Genomic DNA, 26,682 nt, shown 5'->3' with positions numbered 1-26,682 from the left:
AAGAGACCTTCATTCCCAAACACTTTCCATGTCTGCACTACACCTTTCCTCACCTACACTGCTCCCATCCCCCTCATCCCATCACTCACCTACACTGCTCCCATCCCCCTAACATCACCCTCATCCCAACACTCACCAACACTGCTCCCATCCCCCTAACATCCCCATCATCCCATCACTCACCTACACTGCTCCCATCCCCCTAACATCACCCTCATCCCAACACTCACCAACACTGCTCCCATCTCCCTAACATCCCCATCATCCCAACACTCACCTACACTGCTCCCATCCCCCTAACATCCCCATCATCCCATCACTCACCTACACTGCTCTCATCCCCCTAACGTCCACCTCATCCCAACACTCACCTACACTGCTCCCATCCCCCTAACATCCCCCTCATCCCATCACTCACCTACACTGCTCCAACACCCCTAACGTCCACCTCATCCCAACACTCACCTACACTGCTCCCATCCCCCCAACATCCCCCTCATCCCAACACTCACCTACACTGCTCCCACACCCCTAACGTCAACCTCATCCCAACACTCACCTACACTGCTCCCATCCCCCTAACATCACCCTCATCCCAACACTCACCTACACTGCTCCCATCCCCCTAACATCACCCTCATCCCAACACTCACCTACACTGCTCCCACACCCCTAACGTCCACCTCATCCCAACACTCACCTAAACTGCTCCCACACCCCTGACATCACCCTCATCCCAACACTCACCTACACTGCTCCCATCCCCTAACATCACCCTCATCCCAACACTCACCTACACTGCTCCCATCCCCTAACATCACCCTCATCCCAACACTCACCTACACTGCTCCCATCCCCCTAAAATCACCCTCATCCCATCACTCTCACCTACACTGCTCCCATCCCCCTAACATCACCCTCATCCCATCACTCTCACCTACACTGCAGGGGGGTGGGGGAGAGAGAGTGGAAAAGGTTCAGGATCCCGGGGGGAAGACAGAAAGGGATTAAGGGTCCTTCCAAGCCAGAATTCAGAAACAGGGAGGAAAGAGAAAGAGAGAGAGAGAGAGACAGAGACAGAGACAAAGAGACCACACAGCTGCAGCTTCAAAGGTGCTTTCACTGCACCGGCATCCTGAAATATCGTGGTAACAGGTTATCTCCCATATCGGCACACTGGGGGATTCTGTTATTGCGATATATTAGTATATTGCGCAACCTTAGGCCAATGTCATTAGCAGTTAGCCAGTGAATTAAAGGAATATTGCTATGATGTGCAGCGTTCCATTCATTGGCTGGGGAGGGATTGCCGCATTTTCCCATATCGGCCCATATTTACTAAGTGGCGCTATTCCGTAAGACTTCTTCCAGTGCTGGAAGACACTTCCCAGCCCGTTCACTTGAATGGGCTGTTTGGCGTTTTCCCGTGCCGGAAAGTGTCTTTGGGCATAGCACTGCTTAGTAAATATGGGCCCTACCGTTTGATGGGCCATCTACATTTTATGCCCAAAAAATTCACAGCCAGAATGTCATCCTTCTGAGTGATATAAATATATAACCCTGCAGTGACCATGCAATCTGGCGCAAAAAATAAAAAAAAGCAGGGTTGAGTGGTTTACACAAAATGTACAACATACATATACAATACATTTTTTTATTATAAGGTTATATTGAAAACATGCTAAAAGTTTACAATTTCCTTACATCTGAGGGGCTTATTCTATAAACTCTGGGAAAAGGTCCCGTCGACTTGCAGGGGAGTTTTTCGGCCGATCTTGGCGTGACTCGCTGCTTCGGAGCTTATAGAATGAGCCCATTAGTTCTTCTTTCAACTGGCAGAGCAACTCTGAACGTGTGCTAAAGTCAGGTTAACAACACAACATTAAGGAAATACAAGAAGCATTATGAAAGTGTAGAAACAGAATGTGACACCTTTCAGTGAAAATGTGACCCAGTGTTGTATGTTTATAGTAATAGGAAACCTTCATAAATATAGGCAAGATAATGGTCTTTGGAAATGGCCAAAGTATTACATTTCTAATATTTTAAATAGACATAGACTCACCTTTATGTTAGGCAGGAAAATTAAACCACTGAACGAAGTGAGATTATTATTCTCCAGATTCACCGTGTGAACATTTCTAAACTGCTCGGCTGGCGCAAGGTCGACAGATCTATATCGTATCAAAGAAATGAGAAAATAATGTGAATACAACTTCTATTAAATATAACTTTATGTACCACCTGCTGGGTTAGTAAGTGGAAAAAGGGTTTTGTACATGAGGCTTGTATCATGCTTCAGTTTTCTTTAGATCAACAAGACTGTACTTCACATCAAACAGATTTTTTTTAATAGAATTTTATTTTTTCAGTTAAGAGCAAGCGACTAACTGCACTTGGATTCACAGATTCGTGTGTGTATGTATTGTGAAAAAATTATGGAGAGGAGGGCTATACAGAAGAAAGAGGGTCTGGGGTTACTGGTCATCCATTTTGTCTCTTCTGTTGTATGAGGACGTGTGATAAGTGTTTGTGGGTAAGGATGAGTTTCGCTGACAGTAGAAGTTGCAAGGCTGTCTCTGTGGCTCAACGCCCAGGATAATAGCGATACAATTTATCAGTACCCTGACGCACTTTGTGATTGTACCATTTCTGTATGAAAGAATGTATGAGTGGACAAGGTTTGCTCTGGGACTATTTCAGGACATCATGTGCTTCCTAAAGAAATTGAAACTTAACATTGGTAAAAACACCTGTTATGGGACGGAGGTATTTTATGCTAACCAAGCTCAAATACAGCATATGTAGAGTTTATAGATTGTAAAAGGGCAGTGCCGCCTTATCTTCTGTAATCAACACTATAAATACTGGGGTTGGCATTACCCCACCCCAGATCACGCTGAAGATGCTTGCTAATGTGTCATCTCCTTGTGCACTCGCAATAAAGATTCCTTAATACTCACCGAACCCGTCTGCAGTTCTTGGTGCCCCAAGGGTACCCCAGAAAAGGCTGCGGTCACAGTATGTATGTATGTATGTGTGTGTGTGTGTGTGTGTGTGTGTGTGTGTGTGTGTGTGTGTGTGTAGATATAGACATGGGTTTGTGTGTGTGTGTGTACATATATACATAAATGCAGGAAGTTTGTATATGGAAAAACTAGGTTAGATGCTAGCAATGCAGACTAGGAAAATCGCTTTATTTGAGATGAAAAGCAGAATCACTGAAATACGATTCTCAATTCAGAAAATCTATAAACAACCTCGTACTGATGAGACCCAAAAGGTTGAAAAAGCTGCCTCTGAGGAGGGTTACTGGCTCTGCACTTCTTTAACCCGGGCTGTGCTGAAAAGCTTTGAAATGCGGCAGCATAAGCTTATAGGGATCCATTTTAAAATGGACATGAAGTAAAAGGTGACACTGTGTGCTCATTTGCATGTCATTACCCAGAATCCCTGGCTGCAGTGGAAGCACTGTATGCTAAGAGATAATGGGGAAGGGCAGGGTTGCAGACCTGTCTGAGACATGTGAATGTGCTCACACGTGATATTTTTATTTTCTGTACACTGTACGGTGGAGGGTATGTTGTCACTTTTGTACCCACCATAACTTATTTAATGTGCAATTCAAAAAAGTAATGTACAATATGTGTTTGGTCTACAAAAGGCAATACTGAAAAACACTACTTATTTATGTATGAGGTAGGAGCTGAGACAGAGGTGTGCAACTCCAGTCCTTAATGGTCACCAACAGGTAAAGTTTTACGGATATCCCTGCTTCAGCAAAGGTGGCTCATTGAAAATAACTGAGTCACCTGTGATGACGCAGAGTTATCCAAAAAACCTGACCTGTTGGTGGCACTTGAAGACTACTTGCGGATCCCTGAGAGATCCTGCTAGTTGAAGTTTTAGTAAAAAAAAAATAAAGACAATTATTTAAAGACTGTAAATTTATATAAAAAAAAACACATTTCTGTCTGTCACATTTAGCATCTCTCATTATTTTAAAGTGCTACCTGATTGTAGAGGTCTTCCAATTTAACTCTTGCAATTCAGTGAAGTTTTGATGTCCCATTTTTTCTGCGATCATATCAGAAGTCAGTCTGCCGCCAAACACATCTTTCGCATTCTCGCTCTCCGCTGGGTCCTGCGCAGTGACGGGAAGGTGGACGTGTGATCAGAAGAAGAAGACATTGAAAAACTGGACATTTCATCTTTACATGTTTAGAATGAATCTATTTCTAAAATATATGTTGGAGAAATATACAGTATGCATATATATTATCGTGAGATATAAAGCTCTGTGTATGTCATTTTTCACATTTTAGATGTGTTAAAATGCACTTGTAATATCGAGTTTCTGACATTTAGTGCAGATGTAGGCAAACATTCTCCTTTCTTTTGGTGCTATGTGCTTAGTTGCCCTTTTCAGTATTTCAGTACATACCCCCTTTTTTGTTTTAATTATATGGTCCTGAATCAGCAGTGTTGTGTACATTACACTGGGGTTTAATAGAAAATATGTAAATAATAGTGTGAGGTTTAATGGAGTTTACATTGCATGGGAAAAACAATTTTGTGGGCAAACAGATGTAACTCAGGAACTCGCTCCTTGGATGAAATAACTAATAAGACACACACAAACACACACACACACACACACACACACACACACACACACCCCTCGTCCCCTATCCATAGCCAGCAAGTCTCCAAACATACCACTAGATTGTAAGCTCTCTGGGGCAGGGATTTCCTTTCCTATGGTCTAATTTTGTTTGCACTTACTGTATTATAGTTTCCTGTACTGTATCGTCTCTTTTGTAAAGGGCCGAGGACATTGTGGGCGTTATATAAAGATATGCATCTATATAAAATTTGTTTTGCAGACTTCATGCATCATTGAAAATCAGGGACTTGTCCTAGTCCTGTCCTGTTTTCAATTGCATGTGTGCTCACAGTAAGCAGTACTTCAGCAAATGGTTATAATGTCTTAAAGCAGGTGTTCTCAACTCCAGTTCTCAAGACACCCAAACAGGTCAGGTTTTCAGGAAATCCCTGCTTCATTACAGATGACTTAATCAGTGGCTCAGTTAGCCACCTGTGCTGAAGCAGGGATATCCTAAAAACCTGAACTATTGGGGGGGTCTTGAGGACTGGAGTTGAGAATCCGCCTTAGAGTATTATGGGTTTCATTCATTAAACTTCAATGGGAGTGTATGTGCGATAACGCCCTGACCAGCACTATCACGGTTTAATGAATAACCCTTTCAGAATATGTGCCTGAAAAAACAAGTACGCTTTTTTCCCCTTTGCCAAACACAATACAAGTGTTTATTATAGCCTTATTTTAGCCTTTACTCATACAAACTCTGCATTTCTCACTGCTTTGTGAATGATTAGAAAGTACGTTTAAGAACAGGAACTGGGACAGATTCACACATCTCTACTTTTGAACTACAGATTCTCACACAAAACAGAAGTGTCTGATACAAGCTTAAAGTTACTTACCACGGCAATTCCATCCAGAGCTTTTAGGGCTGGAAGGTGGAAAATAACAAACAACCTGTAGTGCTCATGTTTCCATGAAATCAGATTGCCGTACATGTCCACAATTACCAGGTTGCTTAATCCCTGTTACAAAAAAATTCAGGTCAAAAGGCGCCTTTTAAGTTTCTTTTTGTCTATGTTCATATGTGTTAATCTACTACTTCATTTTGCTTATAGGTGTATATATAATGAAAACGGGTCTTGTACATAGTTTGAAGTTTTCCCCCCCGTCCTGGGATAATTTACATGTCCAAAGCAGCATTGAGGGGCCAGGTTATTACTGCTGCTTTCCCTATTTCCAAGTAGATCTGCTGTTTTGCACCCTTAGGCTTCGTCCCCGGTGGCCTGGGGCTGTGCGTGTGATGGCGTGCGCGCCGCACACAAGGTACAGCCCTCTATGGGGCAGGCCCCAGTCGGCGTGTGTGCATGCGCGCGCACATAAAGCCCGATGTCGTGACCGCCTTTGCCAAAAGACAAGATTTTTGGCTTTTGGCGCGCCGGCCGAGCATTGGCCACATCACGGCGCGGTGATTCAGCCAATGAGGGGCGAACAAGCCGCGTGAGGTCATGGCTGCGCCCCCGCCGCACCACCCTGTCACGAGTTGCCTGACGTCCATCAGGTCGCGCAGATGCAGGGAACAAGCGCCGCCAGGCACCACGTTGCGCGCGCAACGCGGACACTGGGCCTTAGCCGTAGATTTTACTAATTCTATGCAACACAAAATCCCTCACATTCAATCACAAATACCTTGAGATTGTAGACTTCCTGGTTGTTACTGATCTTGTTATTGCTTAGGTAGAGTTCTATTAATGCGTTGGCTTGTTGCAGACCAGCCAATGAGTTGATGTTGTTGTTCTCAGCAGAGAGGAAGTGAAGATGAGGGAGGCTGTCGATAACTTGTCTGTCGAAGCTTGTAAGTAGATTGCTATTAAGACTAAGCCGTCTTAGTTTAGCCAGCTTTGAAAGTCCTGAAGAGAAAAAAGAATACTTATAGAATCACAGTCCATTAAAAAAAATACAGAGCATACAAAAAATAACAGTTGGGAGTTTGAAGGCTTTATACTCGCCATGCCTGATTTAATGTGCGATTAAAACCTATTTCGGCTTCACATTCCAAAGCCTCACACTGATGAGACCCTAAAGGTTGAAATAGCTGTCTGTGAGTAGGGTTGCCAGGTGTCCGGTTTTGGATCGGACAGACAGGTATTTTGCCGATCTGTTCAGTAAAAAATGAGAGGTAATACGGGACATGTATGTGTCCGGTATTTTCCCTCTCTGGACGTGCGGGCAGCGGGAGTGTGACGGGTGGCGGGTGCAGCATCCCAGCTACATTTTTTTTTTTTTTTAAACTAAAATTGCTTTCTTGTCCATATTCGCAAAGTTCAAACCTAATACTCGCGCTGCATGTACATGCATCCTACAAATCCCCTTGTACATGTAAACTGCACACGCACAGTACCACCCAGGGCAGGAAAAACATAACTAACATTGACCGGTCCAGGTAAAAAAAAAGAAAGTCACTCACCCCAACCCCTCATGCTGATACCCCTTCCCCTTCATACACGTACAGATCCCCCTCCCCCTTCACACACGTAGACCCTCCCTTCATACACACAGACACCCCACCCCCTTCATACACGTACAGACCCTCCCTTCATATACACACAGACCCCCCTCCCCTTCATACACGCACAGACCCCCCCCTCCCCTTTCATACACATACAGACCCCCCTCCCCTTCACACACGTAGACCCTCCCTTCATACACCCAGACCCCCCACGCCCTTCATACACGTACAGACCCTCCCTTCATATACACACAGACCCCCCTCCCCCTTCATACATACAGACCCTCCCTTCATACACGCAGACCCCTCTCCCCCTTCATACATGCACAGAACCTCCCTTCATACACACACACACAGACCCACCCTTCATACCCACACAGACCCTCCCTTCATACACGCAAAGACTCACCCACCCTTCATACCCACACAGATAAACCCTCCCATCCCCTTCATACCCACACAGATAAACCCTCCCACCCCCTTCATACCCACAGATAAACCCTCCCACCCCCTTCATACCCACACAGATAAACCCTCCCACCCCCTTCATACCCACACAGATAAACCCTCCCACCCCCTTCATACCCACACAGATAAACCCTCCCACCCCCTTCATACCCACACAGATAAACCCTCCCACCCCCTTCATACTGACACAGATCCCACTCAGAGCCACCTCTTCATTGGACCGGCGCGGCTAAAGGGGCGGAACTGCAGGCTGTGTGTAGGCAGCATGTCTGCCACTCAACGCCAGAGCTACGATACTTACGCCCCACAACGGAATGGGACTCTTCGTCGCGGCTGTTTCGCTGCCACCATTTAGTTACCGGAGGTACGTTAGGGGTTACATACATCCAGCTACCGGCGATACGTGGCAAAATGTCCCAGTGGTCAAAATGTCCTAGACCACCCCACAATGCCTTGCACTTAGAGACTGACCGCAGCGGCACACGCAAGCCATGGTAGGGGATACGTATTGAGGCTCCGGGGGTGAGTGACATCCAAGCTGCCCTCACACAGCCTGCAGGTCAGGGCCTGGTAGCACCCATTGAGAAACAAAATAATACATGCAATACCTTCAACTTTTGAAATGTAATTTCCATCCAGGGAAAGTTCTTCTAAATGCACACAATGTTCCAGTCCTTCTATTTTTGTCAGATAATTGTTGCTGAAAGATGCCCATCGTAAGTTTTCCAGTTTTTCTAAATTTGTGATTTTGGGGAGATTCTGTCCATCAAAATTCAATGAAGTGATCTGTGAACATGTTGAAGCTTTACATTTACCATGCAGAGAGAGAGCATTAGAGACTTAGAAAGGGCATACTGTAATATTCTTCCAAATTCAGACATGATGGGAAGTAACTGGCACTCAGGCCCCTATTCAATATGTTGTGAAGCTGTTTTGACGTGGGAGGTAATCCTCTGATCTGCCGTTAAGTGAATAGAGCTCAGTGGCTTCTCTGACATGCAGAAGCAGCTTAAAGCATATTGAATAGGGATCTTAGGGGCCTATTCTATATCTGCCCGTGTGGGGGTTTCAGCAGATAAAGAATAAGCCCCTTTAGCCCTTATTCTGTAAAGTGTGATGGCTCAAAACCAGGAGCTATCACATGGAAAAGAGGGTGTTTCGTGCGCTGTCGCAGTTTACAGAATAGGGGCCTTAACCTCTATGCTGATTTGAGAGGATGCAACTTATTGGATAGTCCTGTTTTAAAGAATGTGGCAGAAAAAAAGAGAAAGGCATCTGGAGCAGCAGAGAAACCGGCAAATATAAGTATACGAATCCAAAGCCAGAATAAAGGCTTTATTAGTACAAACAGATAGAACAGGCAAAAACCATGTCCTCCCTACGCGTTTCACACCGCAAGGGCGCTTCGTCTAGGACTGATTTATTCGCTATTTTAAAGAATGCCTGGAAAGACATGAAGCAGGTCTGCAAACGATACCAACATAAATGTAACAACGAGAAAGGATATTTAGGCAATATTTAAATATTTTCAGTATATGCATTGTTATCCTATTACACCGAAATAAAAGAAAAGTCTGGCTCTGTCTGGAGCACTTGTTTTAATATAATTGATTTCCCCCCTTACATCTGCAGTAACGTAAAGCAAAGAAACAAAATCTAAAAGAGAGTGGTTTCCAAATTGAAGCTGACAAAGTATTTTCTACCGTGATGGTTACGGTGCCTTTTAACATCTCAGAGCAAAGTTAGAAAAAAAATTGGTTGCTTTGGCAACGGCTATAAATGTGCATTTCCTTAATATATACAGAGGAGAACACTATGCTTATCAGATAAGATACATTTTTCTCCCAGCTATTCTGGAACCAACAGATGAAATTGAACTGACAGAGAAGCTCTTAACCTTTTATTGTTGGCAGAATTACATGATTTCACATGATCAGTCAGATCATAGTTCAGAGAAGTAATACCTTGCAGTTTTGTGTTCTAGTTTTTTCTTAGGAAGCATATTTGTTAAAAAAAAAAAAAAAAATTCTGTAAAGTATCAATTACAAATGTATATATGTGGATCTCTGCAGGGATTGGAAAAATGTATGTCTATATTAGGGGACCATTTTTCTTCAGTTAAAAACCGGGATAATTTTCGCACATGTGCCAGGTCAGCTCTTGGCGGCCACGCATGAGCGATCGGCTGTTTCCGGCGGCGCATGCGCGATCGACTCTTGCTGGCAGTGCATGCATGATTGGCTCTTGCCAGCATTCGCGATCGTCGCGAAAAAAGAGGACGTTTTGGGACTTTTGAAAAAGTCGGCGGAACACAATCCCAAAAACCGAGACAATCCCGGAAAAACCAGGACGTGTGGTCAGCCTATCTATATACATTCTCAGACTATAATTCATATAATTCAATTCAAATCCTTCAATCCTGGTGGTGTTAGCAACATGTTGCATTGCAAACAAGATATTTGCTATATTTAGTTATCCATTATGTTACAGCAAATGCATATTTGGACCCCAGTATAATTATGTTTTCATTCAACAAAATACTTCACTATCCTGCCTTTTCGAAAGACAACATACATACAGCCTGCTTGGGTGTAAATGTGTTCTTACCATAGAATACCAGCTGCTATTAAATTCAGCATATGGGTCTAGGCAGTTCTTGCTAATTTGAGAGAGGATTTGAGCACAAGGCAGAAAACTCAGGCAACGTGGTCTTACTTCATCTGTTCTAGAATTGATCAGAAGTGACACCTGGAAGAACAGAGAAGATTCATAATCTCCGTATTATATATCACTCACAGAGGAACATCATTAATAAAATAGAGCAGGTTATATTTTGGCTCTCTGCTGATGTCAGTAATGAATGAAACTTTATTTCATATAGCGCTTTTCTACCAATGGGACTTCCCAATTACAGCATAGCGCGCGGTACGCGGCACATAGGAATTTTTACAGACATGGTCCCTCCCCAGATGAGTTTACAATCTACGTTTTTTAGTGCCTTGCGCAAAGGGAGATAAAGTGATTTGCCCAAGGTCACAAGGCGGGATTTGAACCAGGTTCCCGATTCAAACTCTGTGTCATTGTATACAGAGTCCGTGTCTTTACACACTGAGCCGCTCCTTCAGGCTCCATTCACAAGAGGAAAAAGTATGAGTAGCTGGTCACCGGTAGGTGGCTAGCGCAGGAATATTACAATATGCAAACAGTTAAGATTCTACAGTGCGGGCCTCGCAAATCTGAATTCACTTACTCTACAAATGCATAAATCATGCTGACGGCTAGTCCACGACAGATGACAAGATTCCACATAAAACTTTTCTACTATCAACAAAATATAGTGTTTTTACCTGATTAATTCTGGATCCAGCAAAAAAACGTAAAGAATCGGAAACCTCTTCTTCTGTAATGCAGACTCCATCCAAATGCGTCAGCGACGTCAATCTTCCTGTCACGGTCTTGCGCACTAAAGCTGGCTTGGAAAGGACTGTGGCGTCAATTAAAATGTACCACATATGGTTTAACACATCAGTATTTGACACACGAGGCACTTTTTTATTGTCTACTGTGATAGTGTTGTATTTGAGTCAAATAATGACAGTGTTTATTATAAACAGGAACTGTGCTACATAGGCCATTTCATCTGAAAGGCTTTTTAAAAAGTAGGTCATGTATTCAAGGTGTTGCATTCAAAACATATGAAAGGAACTCTTGCAATTTAGTCGTTGCTAAATTAGAACACCTTTATTACAGTAAAAACATAGATTTTCAGCTCCCATTGTTAATCTTTGTGGCTGTACAATGAAAACGGTCCATTAGATTTCAAGATATAGGAAACACGTATGACAAAAAAAAATTGCATTAGGTGAAACCAAGTAATTACGTTTTCGTTCAGTGAGAGATAATAAACACAAAGTCTTTATTTGACCACACTTTTTATTAGGAAGGAAGTAAACCGCAATAGTCTGTATGTACCAAAGGCATCAGAGGACTCCTTTGCAAATCTAGCAGTAATATAAATAAAGTCAATTACCACTTCAGTCATATTTTTTGTTGAAGTGTGCCCTGTGTGTTAACCATACTTGCTTAACCATGGCGTGATTTCAGTGTTGAAAGCATCAAAACATTAAATATAATGAGAGTATTATCAAGGTTTTGCTCTGAGGAAAAGCCATGTTCATCTTTGAAAATATGCAATTGTTATGGTGTAATATTAATCAAATCAATGATATAATTTCTGCAAATGCTTTGTACTCCGGTAATATCAGCAATTACGATCAGTGCCCACAGTCAGAAAAATGTAACAAAGATATATATTTTTTAGAAGAGACTCCAGTATCTGCCTTAATGTGGGTCTTCCTAATTGGTTATTAAATACATTTACATAAAAACGAAACCATTTAGCACCAAACACTAAGCATATGCTATAATGATGGCTCGTGATTGATTCTTATGTGCAACATGTCTAAAAATAAAAGCAAAACATGTTGATAAAAAGTACAAAAGGGCTTCTAGTCAATCCCAACTATATAGCTTTTAACAAATTTTAAGAACCAATTTGATGTCCAATTTCTTAAACCGGAACAAAACAAAACAAAAAAAAAAGAAGTTGATCCCTTGGATCATGTTGGCTTTATGTGAGATCATTAATTACACCTGTAATTTATGTTATGATAAAACAGAACATTTGAATGATGGTTTTCAGAAGCCGTTAGCGTTTTTTTAGCAATTCCCAATTAGTACTATTTTAAATATAAACTACCCAGCAGGAAGATGAGAAAATATAGACAAGACCACAAAAATAAACTAATAAATAAATCAATGGTCTGTCCTCCTCTCTTTGTTGCTCTTGTATTATAAGACATAGAGATGTCTCCACAGAAGGCGGGTAGGCAGGGAAGAACGCCCAATGGGATGCACTCAGAGTGGATCTTCCCTGCCTACGCTCCTTCTGTGGAGACATCCCTAGGTGTGCAATGCTTGTTCTGTATAATTATTTCCCCTAGTGCACCCATCTATCTACCCACTTGAGGTTTGAGCGGGTATCTCTTGTTCCCCTCCTCCCCCCCTATTCTCTTTTATTAGCATCAAATAACCCTTTTTGGGTTGGGTTCTGTTTACAGGCATACCCTGCATTAACGAACACAATGGGTCCAGAGCATGTATGTAAAGCGAAAATCTACTTAAAGTGAGGCACTACCTTTTTCCCACTTATCGATGCTCCGGTACAGGTAGGGAGCCGGTATTGCTGTTCAGGACGTGCTGACAGGCGCATGCGCGAGCTGCCGTTTGCCTATTGGGCGAGGGGAATCAGCGCGTCACTGCTACGGCGGTCTGTAGGGCAGAATAAGTGTCCTTACTCGCGAAGCGAGCGTACGGACACAGGGGTATGGGGCTATTGAAAATATGTCCTTACTCGCGAGTGTACATAAAGTGAGTGTCCTTAAACCGGGGTATGTCTGTATTAGCCTGACCGTTCTAAAGGTGCAGCCCAACGAGGTCAGCAAATCCAAAAAGGTAATCTGTGTAAAAGTAACATTTCATTGTCTTACTTATAAACTTAATGTTTAGTTCAGTAGTTCGCAGTCTGAGAAATGTTCGTGGAAAACAATATTTGAGAAACTCCCCTAATAACCATTATTGTGATACAGCGCCACTAGAAAAATAGCAAGTTATTCAATAATTCCCTGGAATTGCTACAGTCACTTCCTTTGAATTAATTGATGCATTGGTGATGTCAATATAACATGTCCACATATGTGAAGAAGAGAGCTGAAGACACGTACACAAACAAACAACTCGGCAGTTTTGACCCTATCATCATTGAGCAGAAAATGTACGATACTAGTAGACAAGAAACAAGACAGTGTTATTTTTACAATTAGCTGCATACAAAATATCGCCCGATTTAAAATACCTAGCCATATCCAAATACCCGTAATGATATATATCCTTATATATGGATATTTTCTTGCATAAGTTATATAGCTGACGATCGATTTTGTTCTACCATGATCAATCGGCAAAGATCCTTGCTTCCCAGGGTTCACGTAATGGCTGCCTTTCAGTTTCAATCAATTCTTCAAATCTGTGTAACTCAGCAGCTACAATGTAACCTGATATTACTAAGATAACATTGCCTATTGTCAGGCCACGATTATAGTGCCGGCAGCGGCGCGGACGCATCTAAAACAAATTATTTTGTAATCTCTGGATACAGTCGCTCCGTCACGCTTTCACGCGGTTGCGACCACTATGTGCACTTTCAGTGCCAATGTATTTGTTTTGACGCAACGGCGCACGTGTGCGCCGTCGTCAGCACTATAATGTCGGCCTTACAGTTTACAGCTCAAACTGCTGGAAATATGTGCAACAAGTTATCACAAACAGGAAAGTGTTGCAAAGATCTTGCACTGCTGTGGAAGTGTGATAAAACCTGCTATAGAAATCAAAGGATGCTCCGTATATGATAACTCATAAAAAATGGCATTTAGAGTTGAATGAAAAAAACAGAAAAATGCAGTAAGTGTTATCTAATGTACAGAACTGATTTATGTTAAAAAAACACACACGTAGATTATTGCTGAGATTGTTCCCTGCCTTCTTTTCTTAGCATAAATGTACAATAAAAGCATATGTTGACCACAGATCTCTGACCCCTTGTTCCAAAGTTACCGGGTTTCCTGCATTCAAGCACAGAACCCCCACTTCTGCACTTTGATTACTGACCTTGTGCCATGGGTTATGTTGTATATCCAGTGACAGAAGATGTGTCGCCTGTTTGCGTAAATTGTGTATTTCTTCTCTGGTCTTTGTTAACCGGTTCCAGCTCAAGTCTAAGTGCTTCAGCTTTCCCAAACTTTTAAATCCTTCCAGTGTTATTACGCGGTTATGGCTGGCATCCAAGTACTCCAAATTACACTGTGCAGATTGATATGAAAAGCTAATGTATTACAGATACAAACACTAAACGTTTACCTATATGCCTGACCTTTAACTCAAAATTAATGCTCTACCACTATTACTAGGCAACGTAAGGCGGGTCGCCGGGTTGGTCCTTTCTTCCGTTTACAATTTACAAAGGAGAAAATAATCCCTAATATGAGGACTCCACCTCTACTAATATAAATAATAATATAACGTTTAATGATCTTGTGTTAATCTAAAGAGAGACAAACAATTAAGAAATATACTAATTTAAAACCTAAAGAACGCTATGTACTGGACTGGGTCCTATCATGGATCCCTATAATAAAGACATATTTCTAAATCCCAGAAATATGCACACATAAAACGGTGATACACGAATATGTATGTTGATGAGCGGTGCCCTATATATTATGTAGGGTCCTACCCTAGGCGTGTAATATACTGGTAGGTAGCTGTGCTTGGCAAAAAGGCGCCTTCACTTTCCACAGCCCATAGCACTTTCATTCAGAATTGTATTCTTTTTTTTTACTCACCCACAATAATTTTTTGTTTGATTCACAGTTTTTTCTTCACAAGAAGGGCACTGCAATGGGGACCTCATTTGCCCCTTCTTACGCTAATTTATTTATGGGACTTTGGGAACTCAATCACATTTACAGTAGTACTAATATTCACCGTCATCACATTGTCTTCTATAAACGCTATATAAACGACCTTATTTTCATTTGGGTTTGTGGGATTGATATACTTGATACTTTCTTCAACACGCTCAATAACAATGAGATTATTTTGAAATTCACTATGGAGACGCATACTCACCACATTAATTTCTTGGATGTGACGTTCTATGAGGATCTCACAATACCATACAAACTGACATTTACAAAAAACCTCATTCCTCCATGCCAGGAGTAGTCACCCTAGATACGTGGGATCCCCAAGGGACAATTCCTTAGGTATAAAAGGCTTTGCTCTGATCAGACATCTTTTACTGAGAAATCTAAAGATCTCAGTGCTAGGTTTGAAACCAGGGGATACGATAAAGATGAAATCGATATGGCCTTTCAGCAAGCAAATATTCAGGATAGGGGTACATTGGTTTGTCGTAAAAAAGAGAAGAACCAGGATTTTGCCAATCCCTTATTCATAACACACTTTAATGGACAGGCCAATCAAATCCAAAAAATTGTCCACAGACATTGGAATACACTGAAACTTGATACAGATCTTGACACAATAACTAAAGAAGGCCCCAAATTTGTTTAAAAAAAGCCAGAATGTTGGCATCCTCTGTATCCCCGAGTCTTTTTAGTTCTATCACCTCCTCAGACCACATCAGTGGTATAACCTTTGGGGTCCACAAGTGTGGCCGATGCAATCAATGCCAATATGCCAAACCTGTAACAATTCTTAACTGTACAGCCTACATTTTAATTACAAGATCTCTACATTTATCAATTTCCACACAAGTTTTGTAGCATACATGATTTTGTGTGTTTGCAACAAGAAATATATAGGGAGGACCATTAGGCCCCTGAACGATAGAAAAAACAGGATTTAGATTAGAACATCCTGTGTCAAGGCACTTCACAGAATGCCATCAAGGTGGCATTAAAGGTTTTCAATTCTTTGGGATGGAACACATAGCTTTAGCCCTCAGAGGAGGTGATAGATTAAACACCCTCAATAAGAGGGAAATGTATTGGGTATTCACTGTGGACACACTTTGCCCCAGGGGGTTACATGTGGAATGGGAGATAAAAATATTTTTTACATTAGTATATGAACTTAATAATTGTTTTTCATTCTTTCTTATGACATCTCAGCTCCCCCACTTTGGTCCCTCACTGGGGTATACGTGTTTCCACAAGCCATACATGTTTAAGATCTGTTGTTTTACACATTATATATATATGTATATATATATGTACGGCATTTATTATGATTGATATATCTTGGTACTAAATTACATATGAATATGATTTATTCAGTTTATTTGAAACAAGGTGTTGCAGTGACTGTTTACAGTCACATATATTTTGTAACATGTTCAGATTTATAATTAAACATATATCTTTTAACCAAATGTTCACTAATATGATTAAACATTTTTATTTTTTATTTTTTTGTCTGTGTCTGAATGCTTTGATTAACACTCCACTTCATTAATTGTGTTCACATTTTGTCACTCAGTACATCTTCTCTGTGATTCGCTGGAAAGCTCATTCATTATATGCTACAGCTGATTCAGTTGTGGAGTTTTTTCTTTATAACTGAGTGTTATGTTTCCTGACAAACCACTCTTTGATAAAGCGCCTTGAGCGTGAAACATGTCAGAGTTTTTGTCAGGACTTTGTCCCTATGTTCTTTTAACCCAATAAATCCTTGAAAGTAATTCCTTTATCCAATGTTGCATTGGTGAGGCTGTGCTCCAGTTCCTGTTTGGATGCTTTTTACTTACCTGGAGGCACGCCCTTCTGGAGACGCTGCAAAGGTCTGCATATACCTACTCTGATGTCTCCCTCCGGCACCTGTGGAGTGAGGCTGCATGCTCAATGGAGGGGCTGCATGGCTTGTAAACAACCTGACGTTCACAGAGGGAGTGCATCTACATCAGGCATGTCAAACATGCGGCCCGCAACCAGCGCAGCGGTCGTGTGTGTCGGCGAGCGCGTGGGCGGCGGTTAAAAGTTTTGGCCGCGGGAGTAGCGAGCGCGGGTGTGGGGGAAGAGAGTAGCACGGGCGGAAGTAAAATCTGGCCTGCAGGGGCTGGAGGCGTACGGTGGCCGGGTGCAGTCAATCTGCACTCGTGCCGTGTGTGGGAGGACACGGGGGCGGAGTCAAAACTCCGGCGGAGACATTCTCCTTGAAGCCTGGTAAACGTGTGTGTGTGTGTGTGTGTGTGTGTATGTGAGCGTCTCAGTGTGTGTGTGTGTATCTCAGTGTTTGTGTTTGTGTGTGTGTTCAGCTCTCAGGCTTACATGAATGATGAGCTTTCCTCTCCAGCACTGCAGCATGTGCCATGTGTGGGAAGTGGAGAGCACAGCAGGGGCGGAGCCAACTAACAGGCGGAGAAAGCTTCAGAGACGTCTGTGGGACTGCCTCCTGCCTGGAAGCCTGGGAATAAGGTAAGGACAAGATGCTGATGGGGCATGGGGGCCAGCCTGGGGTCACCCACCCTGCCCCTGTCACCCCCTGCCCGTCACCCCCTGCCTCTGTCACCCTCTGTCACCCCCTGCCATCCCCTGCCCCTGTCACCCCCTGCCCCGTCAACCCCTGCCCCTGTCACCCCCTGTCACCCCCTGTCCCTTTCACCCCCTGCCACCCCGTGTCACCCCCTGCCTCTTTCACCCTCTGTCACCCCCTGCCTCTGTCACCCCTAGTCACCCCCTGCCCCTTTCACCCCCTGCCTCTGTCACCCCCTGCCACCCCCTGTCCATATCACCCCAATCACCCCCTGCCCTGTCACCCCCTGCCACCCCAGTCCATATCACCCCCTGCCCCTTTCACCCCCTGCCACCCCGTCACCCACTGCCAGCCCCTGCCTCTGTCACCCTCTGTCACCCCCTGCCCCTGTCACCCCCTGCCTCTGTCACCCCCAGTCACCCCCTGTCCATATCACCCCCTGCCCGTCACCCCCTGTCAACCTGTCACCCCCAGCCTCTGTCACCCCCTGCCCCTTTCACCCCGCCACCCCCAGTCACCCCCTGCCTGTCACCCCCTGCCCCTGTCACCCCCTGCCCCTTTCACCCCCTGCCAACCCCTGCCACCCCGTGTCACCCCCTGCCTCTGTCACCCCCTGCCTGTCACCCCCTGCCACCCCCTGTCCATATCACCCTGTCACCCCCTGCCCCTGTCATCCCCTGCCACCCCCAGTCACCCCCTGCCTGTCACCCCCTGCCTGTCACCCCCTGCCCGTCACCCCCTGCCCCTGTCACCCCGTGCCACCCCGTGTCACCCCCTGCCTCTGTCACCCCGTCACTCCCTGCCTCTGTCACCCCGTCACCCCCTGCCTCTGTCACCCCCTGCCACCCCGTCCATATCACCCCCTGTCACCCCCTGCCCCTTTCACGCCCTGCCAACCCCTGCCACCCCGTGTCACCCCCTGCCTCTGTCACCCTCTGCCTCTGTCACCCCCTGTCCATATCACCCCCTGCCCCTGTCACCCCGTCACCCCCTGCCTCTGTCACCCCCTGCCCCTTTCACCCCCTGCCCCTGTCACCCCCTGCCCCTTTCACCCCCTGCCCCTGTCACCCCCTGCCAACCCCTGCCACCCCGTGTCACCCCATGCCTCTGTCACCCCCTGCCTCTGTCACCCCCTACCACCCCCTGTCCATATCACCCCGTCACCCCCTGCCCCTGTCACCCCCTGCCAACCCCTGCCAACCCCAGTCACCCCCTGCCCGTCACCCCCTGCCCCTTTCACCCCCTGCCCCTGTCACCCCGTGCCAACCCCTGCCTCTGTCACCCCGTCACCCCCTGCCTCTGTCACCCCGTCACCCCCTGCCTCTGTCACCCCCTGCCTCCCCCTGTCCATATCACCCCGTCACCCCCAGCCTCTGTCACCCCCTGCCCCTTTCACCCCGCCACCCCCAGTCACCCCCTGCCTGTCACCCCCTGCCCGTCACCCCCTGCCCCTTTCACCCCCTGCCAACCCCTGCCACCCCGTGTCACCCCCTGCCTCTGTCACCCCCTGCCTGTCACCCCCTGCCACCCCCTGTCCATATCACCCTGTCACCCCCTGCCCCTGTCATCCCCTGCCTGTCACCCCCTGCCCGTCACCCCCTGCCCCTGTCACCCCGTGCCACCCCGTGTCACCCCCTGCCTCTGTCACCCCGTCACTCCCTGCCTCTGTCACCCCGTCACCCCCTGCCTCTGTCACCCCCTGCCACCCCGTCCATATCACCCCCTGTCACCCCCTGCCCCTTTCACGCCCTGCCAACCCCTGCCACCCCGTGTCACCCCCTGCCTCTGTCACCCTCTGCCTCTGTCACCCCCTGTCCATATCACCCCCTGCCCCTGTCACCCCGTCACCCCCTGCCCCTTTCACCCCCTGCCCCTGTCACCCCCTGCCCCTTTCACCCCCTGCCCCTGTCACCCCCTGCCAACCCCTGCCACCCCGTGTCACCCCATGCCTCTGTCACCCCCTGCCTCTGTCACCCCCTACCACCCCCTGTCCATATCACCCCGTCACCCCCTGCCCCTGTCACCCCCTGCCAACCCCTGCCAACCCCAGTCACCCCCTGCCCGTCACCCCCTGCCCCTTTCACCCCCTGCCCCTGTCACCCCGTGCCAACCCCTGCCACCCCCTGCCTCTGTCACCCCGTCACCCCCTGCCTCTGTCACCCTGTCACCCCCTGCCTCTGTCACCCCCTGCCTCCCCCTGTCCATATCACCCCGTCACCCCCTGCCCCTGTCCCCCCCTGCCCCTGTCACCCCCTGCCCCTGTCACCCCCTGCCTCTGTCACCCCCTGCCTCTGTCACCCCCTGCCTCTGTCACCCCCTGCCCCTTTCACCCCCTGCCCCTGTCACCCCCTGCCACCCCAGTCACCCCCTGCCTGTCACCCCATCACCCCCTGCCCCTGTCACCCCCTGCCCGTCACCCCCTGCCCCTGCCACCCCGTGTCACCCACTGCCACCCCCTGCCTCTGTCACCCCCTGCCCCTGTCAACCCGTCACCCCCTGCCTCTGTCACCCCCAGCCCCTGTCACCCCCTGCCCGTCACCCCCTGCCCGTCACCCCCTGCCACCCCGTGTCACCCCCTGCCTCTGTCACCCTCTGTCACTCCCTGCCTCTGTCACCCCGTCAACCCCTGCCCCTGTCACCCCCTGCCCCTCTCAACCCGTCACCCCCTGCCACCCCCTACCTCTGTCACCCCCTGCCTCTGTCACCCCCTGCCCCTTTCACCCCCCGCCTCTGTCACCCCCTTCCCCTTTCACCCCCTGCCCCTGTCACCCCCAGTCACCCCCTGCCTGTCACCCCATCACCCCCTGCCCCTGTCACCCCCTGCCCCTGTCACCCCCTGCCCGTCACCCCCTGCCACCCCGTGTCACCCCCTGCCTCTGTCACCCTCTGTCACCCCCTGCCTCTGTCACCCCCTGTCAACCCCTGCCCCTGTCACCCCCTGCCCCTGTCAACCCGTCACCCCCTGCCCCTGTCACCCCCTGCCTCTGTCACCCCGTCACCTCCAGTCACACCCTGCCTGTCACCCCATCACCCCCTGCCCCTGTCACCCCCTGCCCGTCACCCCCTGCCACCCCATGTCACCCTCTGTCACCCCCTGCCCCTGTCACCCCCTGCCAACCCCTGCCACCCCCAGTCACCCCCTGCCTGTCACCCCATCAACCCCTGCGACCCCGTGTCACCCCCTGCCCCTGTCACCCCCTGCCCCTTTCACCCCTGCATCTGTCAACCCCTGTCAACCCCTGCCCCTGTGTGTGGGGGGGGAGAGTGTGTGTGTGGGGGGGGGGGAAGAGTGTGTGTGTGTGTGTGTGTGTGTATCAGTGGCTGTGTGTGTATGTCTGTGCAGGCCAGCAGTGACTGTGTGGGTGTCTGTGCGTGGTCAGTGTCTTTGTTGGTCTATCTGTGTGTGTCTGTAGGTCAGTGGCTGTGTGCGTCTGTGCAGGTCAGAGAGTGAATGGGGGGGGGAGAGAATGGAGGGGGGAGAGGGAGATGGGTGGGGAGAGAGAAGAGGGGATTGCGAGAATGGGGGTGGGGAGGGAAGGAAGAGAAAATGGGGGGAGAAAATGGGGGGGAAGTAGAGAGAGAATGTCTCTCACTCTCCGTCTCTCTCACTCTCTGTCTCTCTCACTCTCCCACCCTCTCTCACTCTCCCACCCTCTCTCACTCTCCCACTCTCCCACCCTCTCTCACTCTCCCACCCTCTCTCACTCTCCCACCCTCTCTCACTCTCCCACCCTCTCTCACTCTCCCACCCTCTCTCACTCTCCCACCCTCTCTCACTCTCTCACCCTCCCATCCTCTCTCACTCTTCCACCCTCTCTCACTCTTCCACCCTCTCTCACTCTCCCACCCTCTCTCACTCTCCCACCCTCTCTCACTCTCCCACTCTCCCACCCTCTCTCACTCTCCCACCCTCTCTCACTCTCCCACCCTCTCTCACTCTCCCACCCTCTCCCACCGTCTCTCACTCTCCCACCCTCTCTCACTCTCCCACCCTCTCTCACTCTCCCACCCTCTCTCACTCTCCCACCCTCTCTCACTCTCCCACCCTCTCTCACTTTCTCTCCCTCCCACCCTCTCTCTCTCCCACCCTCTCTCTCTCTCCCACCCTCTCTCACTCTCCCACCCTCTCTCTGCCTCCCTCTCTCACTCTGCCTCCCTCTCTCACTCTGCCTCCCTCTCTCACTCTGCCTCCCTCTCTCACTCTGCCTCCCTCTCTCACTCTGCCTCCCTCTCTCACTCTGCCTCCCTCTCTCACTCTGCCTCCCTCTCTCACTCTGCCTCCCTCTCTCACTCTGCCTCCCTCTCTCACTCTGCTTCCCACTCTGCCTCCCTCTCTGTCTGCCTCCCTCTCTCTCTGTCACCCTCTCTCTGTCATCCCCTCTCTGTCACCCTCTCTCTGTCACCCTCTCTCTGTCACCCTCTCTCTGTCACCCTCTCTGTCACCCTCTCTCTGTCACCCTCTCTCTGTCACCCTCTCTCTCTCTGTGTCACCCTCTCTCTGTCTGTCACCCTCTCTCTCTGTGTGTCACCCTCTCTCTGTCTGTCACCCTCACCCACTCTCTTCGTTTTTATCTTAACTGCCCTATACCTACACCGAAATAACCTATTCTGCTTTCTTCCAGATCTGACTCTCAAGTTTCACACGGGGGACATTAGAAGACAGGTAAGGAACACCTCCCCTCCAGTATACTACCTTGAGAGACTGCGGATCAGGTAAGATCCCAGGTGGGATTGCTGCTTTGGAAATTGTTAAGAGGGGGCATCCTGACACTGGTTAATGCATTCAGAATCATTCACATCTGGCTTTTTTTTTTTGTTGAGGTCATCCCCCACACACACACACACACACACACACACACACACACACACACACACACACACACACACACACACACTGTACTTTTCGAAATAAACCTACGTTTCTATGAAAATTTAAGTTTTGTTTTTTTTGCGGCCCACCTAGACTTAAACCTTGTTTATTTGGCCCTTGTTAGCATTTGAGTTTGACATGCTTGATCTACATCCACTTTGCAGTTAGGAGCCCTGCTATGAGCTAGCCCACACGACTGGGGATTACATCTTTCCCTGGAGTGACGGATGACCGCACGGTGATCCCCTTCCCTGCTACTGCCGTGGCTTTTGGCCCCTGGGATCCTCTGAGCGAAGTTTTCGTGCTGACGCAAGGTTTTGGATTCTTGGAAGCTGTCAGAGACTTACCTGTGGTCCGTGAGTAGCAAACTACAACAGTCTTGTGCTGAACGAGCCCATGGAGACTGTGATGGCAGATACAATAGATTTGTTCAAAAAAAGGTTGGACATCTTTTTAGATGGGAAAGGTATACAGGGATATACCAAATAAGTATACATGGGAAGGATGTTGATCCACGGATTAATCCGATTGCCAATTCTTGGAGTCAGGAAGGAATTAATTTTTCCCCTTAATGGGGTTTTTTGTTTGCCTTCCTCTGGATCAATAAGTATAGATATAGAATAAAGTATCTGTTGTCTGAATTTAGCATAGGTTGAACTTGACTTTTTTCAACCTCATCTACTATGTAACTATGTAACGAGATCAGCCAGTTGTTAGTTAAGCCACATTATATTTATTTCTATAGAGACATTGCTTTATATGTATACACTCATATCCAATGGCCTGCACTCCCATTTGAGACACAGGTGAAGACCACATTTAGATCTATTTATCTGTTCTACAGCGCGTCCAGTGATACATCTTTTTAGTTTTTTGGCGACCGGACTAATGTGCTTTGTATAGTTTGTTACCTTCTATATTTCTTGTACATAATGGGAACCATATGGTCCCCCCTAGAGCTGAACTGTGCTATTTCTGCTCTGGAGACACACCAGATCCAGAGATATTTACCAGTGTTCCCTTTCTCGGACAACATGTCCACCAATAGTGAGCCGCAACAGCACCGGTTGTGGCTTTCTATTGGTCGTCGGCCGCAGCCACCATGTTGGATTTTGCAGGAAGTGCATCCGCATGAAAAACGGTAATTATCTTGCGCCCCCAGAGACGAAAATAACATAATACAGTACCGGAGTAACCCCTGGTTTCAAAAAACAAATAATTTCAAATTGCAGCTGTAAGGTTTTGTTAAATGCCAACGCTGGCTCACAATTCAGTTTTATAAAAAAGGTGAGAGGAGAGTACCTCTCCTTCGCAAGAATTTCAATTAAGTGCACTTTAGAAAACAATTATTTATAAAGCATTTTCTATTAAATGGATTCCAGAAAATAATAGAATATTTCTTACCAGGTATGAAACATCTTCAAGGCTAGAAAACTCATTAAAGCTTATAATAAGCCTACGGAGTCCATTCAATTTGGATATGTCCTTCAGTTTGCTCAGACTGTTACCATGTAAGTTTAGGACCTGTTTAAAATGACAATAACCATCTTTATACTGCATTCTATTAAAATTGACCCTTTCAGATTCCATTAAAACTTGGCACTGAGAAACAATAAGGGTTAAGGGTGGCATGTTATCCCATAATCCCACCATAAAGCAGCCCATAAATGTATTAATATATATTGTACTAATGTACTATACCGAAAATCTACATGCATCAACCTTTCCATTGGCAATTGGCAACCAATTAACCAACCAATTAACCAACCAATTAACCAACGGCCATATGCAGCCCCCCTGCCATACAGTATTTTACCGCCAATACCGTTAAATATGTGTCTACTCATTCTGAGTCTGTCCTGTACTTCCAGCCTTATCCAAGATGGAATAAAAATGTACTCAACCAGAAGATATATTACCATAGCTACATGCGCTGCTTGTTTCCTATTGGAAATGGCAATTTCTTAAACACATTAAGGGGCCTATGCAGAGAGTAGCGCTTTTTAAAATTGGAGAGGGGAATAAAAAGTAGGTTTAATGGAGAGTTTTATTCTCCTTATGCAGAAATGGGCGAAATCCGCTATTTTTAGCATTACTGCATGTGGAGAATTGTAAATGAGGAGATGCGCGCAGCTGAAAGGGGAAAAAAAAACAATCGCGCATATTTTTTTTTCCCTATAGCCGGCGAGCTCCTGCTTCTTTCCAACTTTAGTTGGCGGAGAAAATTGAAGAAAATCGCGCCAAAAACAGCCGCTAGATGGCGAGCGCGCCTTTCTGAATTCGGATATTTTTCAGACTGGCGAGATGTAGTTTCTCGCCAGCCGCGCGGCGAGATTTTCAAATAGAAAAAAAAAAATGCCGCGTTTTTCCTACCTCGCCATTTTCAGCTGTTTTTTGCGCGATTTTCTCCGGAAAATGGCGAGATTGTAAATAGCGCTGCTCTCTGCATGAGGCCCATACAGCGTTTTGGTTTGTGAAACGTAGCAAAGGGTTTCTTTGGATGAGTTACTGGCTGCATCTGTGACTAGTTACATTGCCTTGAACTTGTTTAGAGAACACCACTGTTACATGTTACAATACTCACTGTTATCTGACTCATAATGTTGGCTCTGGCTACTGATAGAACAGTCTTCTCATCCAGGCTGATTATTTTGGGTCTCGGCTTTACGATCGGTTCCGCGTTAATAATGTCTTCATCGAGCTTCAATTCATGTACTTCATCTTCAGCTTGAAAATTGACCCGTGAAGGAGACACGAATGGGGACTTTTCCTGTGTAAAAAAAAGTCATGTAACTGGCATGAAAGAAAATGCTTTAACTCTTCAGATGAGAAATGCACACAGACTAGCTTTAAAAAAAAAAAAAATGAATAGCAAATAGAAATCCCGCGTGTAAGCACAGTCACACGTCTCAGACAGGTCCGCAAACCTGCCTTTCACCACTAGCTCTTCACATACAATGCTTCCGCTGCAGCCAGGGATTCTGGGTAATGACATGCAAATGCGCATACAGAGGTGGCTTTAAATGCTCAGGCAAGCTGCATTTACCTCCTTTTTTTAAATGTGCTAAGAAAATGTTACAATTCCAGTCGTATGATTAGGGAGCCGCCCAAACTTAAATAAATTTAAAAAAAATAAAAACTAATGATATGGGACTTGTGATTTCACTCCTGACACAGAATATTAAAGAAGCTGCAACACGTACAGCAGGGGTGCGCAAACTGGGGGGCGGGAGATTTTTCAGGTGGGGGGGGAGCGGGCGGTTGCCGAGGCCCCGCGCTCTTCCCCAAGGCATTTAAATGAAATGCCCGGGGATCGTGTGAGGCCCCTGCAACACTCCACTTACCGGGATTCAAATGACGCCGTGGGTCACGAGACACGACGTCACACGCGTCAAATGACACCGTGGGACACATGTGACGTCACATGACCCCGCAGCGTCATTAGACGCGGATACAAGGTGGGGGGGGGGGGGCGCGAGAGCCGGGGCAAAGTACGCGCCCCCCTGACGTACTGTACTGTTGTTGTGCTTATGCGTTTAGAGTTTTGCTTCTATTGGGAACAGCACACACATGTTCCACGTCTAATCCCCAACACAACTACAGATGAAAATGCAAGGCCTTGATATGCTCACTTTTAACACAATAAATCATTGACTTTGTTCCTACAACCACTGTGCAGGCTAGCCCGTGGGTGGCCAACTCCATCCTCAAGGGCCACCAATAGGTCAGGTTTTCAGTATATCCCTGCTTCAGCAAAGGTGGCTCAATCAGTGGCTCAGTCTTTGGCTAAGCCACCTGTGCTGAAGCACTGATATCCTGAAAACCTGACATGTTGGTGGCCCTTGAGGACTGAAGTTGGCCACCACTGGACTATGTTTGAAGAAGTCAGCACTTTGAGAAGTAATGGTAGGGGTATTACATCTTTTTTATTATTTCATGTTCTATAGAAGGAAAGCCCTGATTACTGACAGGAGTAAATGCAAGCTTCATACCAAGGTAATGTACTCAAATTCAACGACGTACTCTGGCAGAACAAGTTCATGATCAAACACAAACCACTCACACTGGCGAAGACTGCAGTCACAGTTTCCGTGTTCCTTGGATGAACATATTTCT

The 26,682-nt window shown here is 46.6% G+C and overlaps 1 protein-coding gene across 13 annotated transcripts in view; it reads right to left on the bottom strand.

The window, feature by feature from the left end:
* Window positions 1-26,682, bottom strand: part of LRRC9 (leucine rich repeat containing 9) — a 75,369-nt gene that overhangs the window by 21,050 nt on the left and 27,637 nt on the right. For all 13 annotated transcript variants that reach the window (XR_012803906.1, XR_012803907.1, XR_012803908.1 and 10 more), the window contains exons 15-25: window positions 26,559-26,680; window positions 25,151-25,336; window positions 23,971-24,090; window positions 14,310-14,501; window positions 10,931-11,056; window positions 10,191-10,331; window positions 8,192-8,369; window positions 6,296-6,516; window positions 5,509-5,631; window positions 4,014-4,144; window positions 2,066-2,174 (exon numbers count right to left, since the gene is read on the bottom strand). Coding sequence is in view for 2 of the 13 variants with exons in the window: in XM_075614812.1 (XP_075470927.1) it covers window positions 2,066-2,174; window positions 4,014-4,144; window positions 5,509-5,631; window positions 6,296-6,516; window positions 8,192-8,369; window positions 10,191-10,331; window positions 10,931-11,056; window positions 14,310-14,501; window positions 23,971-24,090; window positions 25,151-25,336; window positions 26,559-26,680 (1,649 nt within the window). In the remaining 11 variants the exon portion in view is untranslated. The remainder of the gene's footprint in view (window positions 1-2,065; window positions 2,175-4,013; window positions 4,145-5,508; window positions 5,632-6,295; window positions 6,517-8,191; window positions 8,370-10,190; window positions 10,332-10,930; window positions 11,057-14,309; window positions 14,502-23,970; window positions 24,091-25,150; window positions 25,337-26,558; window positions 26,681-26,682) is intronic.

This window comes from Ascaphus truei, chromosome 9 (genome assembly GCF_040206685.1).
Source record: "Ascaphus truei isolate aAscTru1 chromosome 9, aAscTru1.hap1, whole genome shotgun sequence".
Taxonomy (NCBI): domain Eukaryota; kingdom Metazoa; phylum Chordata; class Amphibia; order Anura; family Ascaphidae; genus Ascaphus; species Ascaphus truei.
The sequence above is the reverse complement of the archived record's forward strand: the minus strand, read 5'-3'. Positions and strand labels throughout refer to the sequence as shown.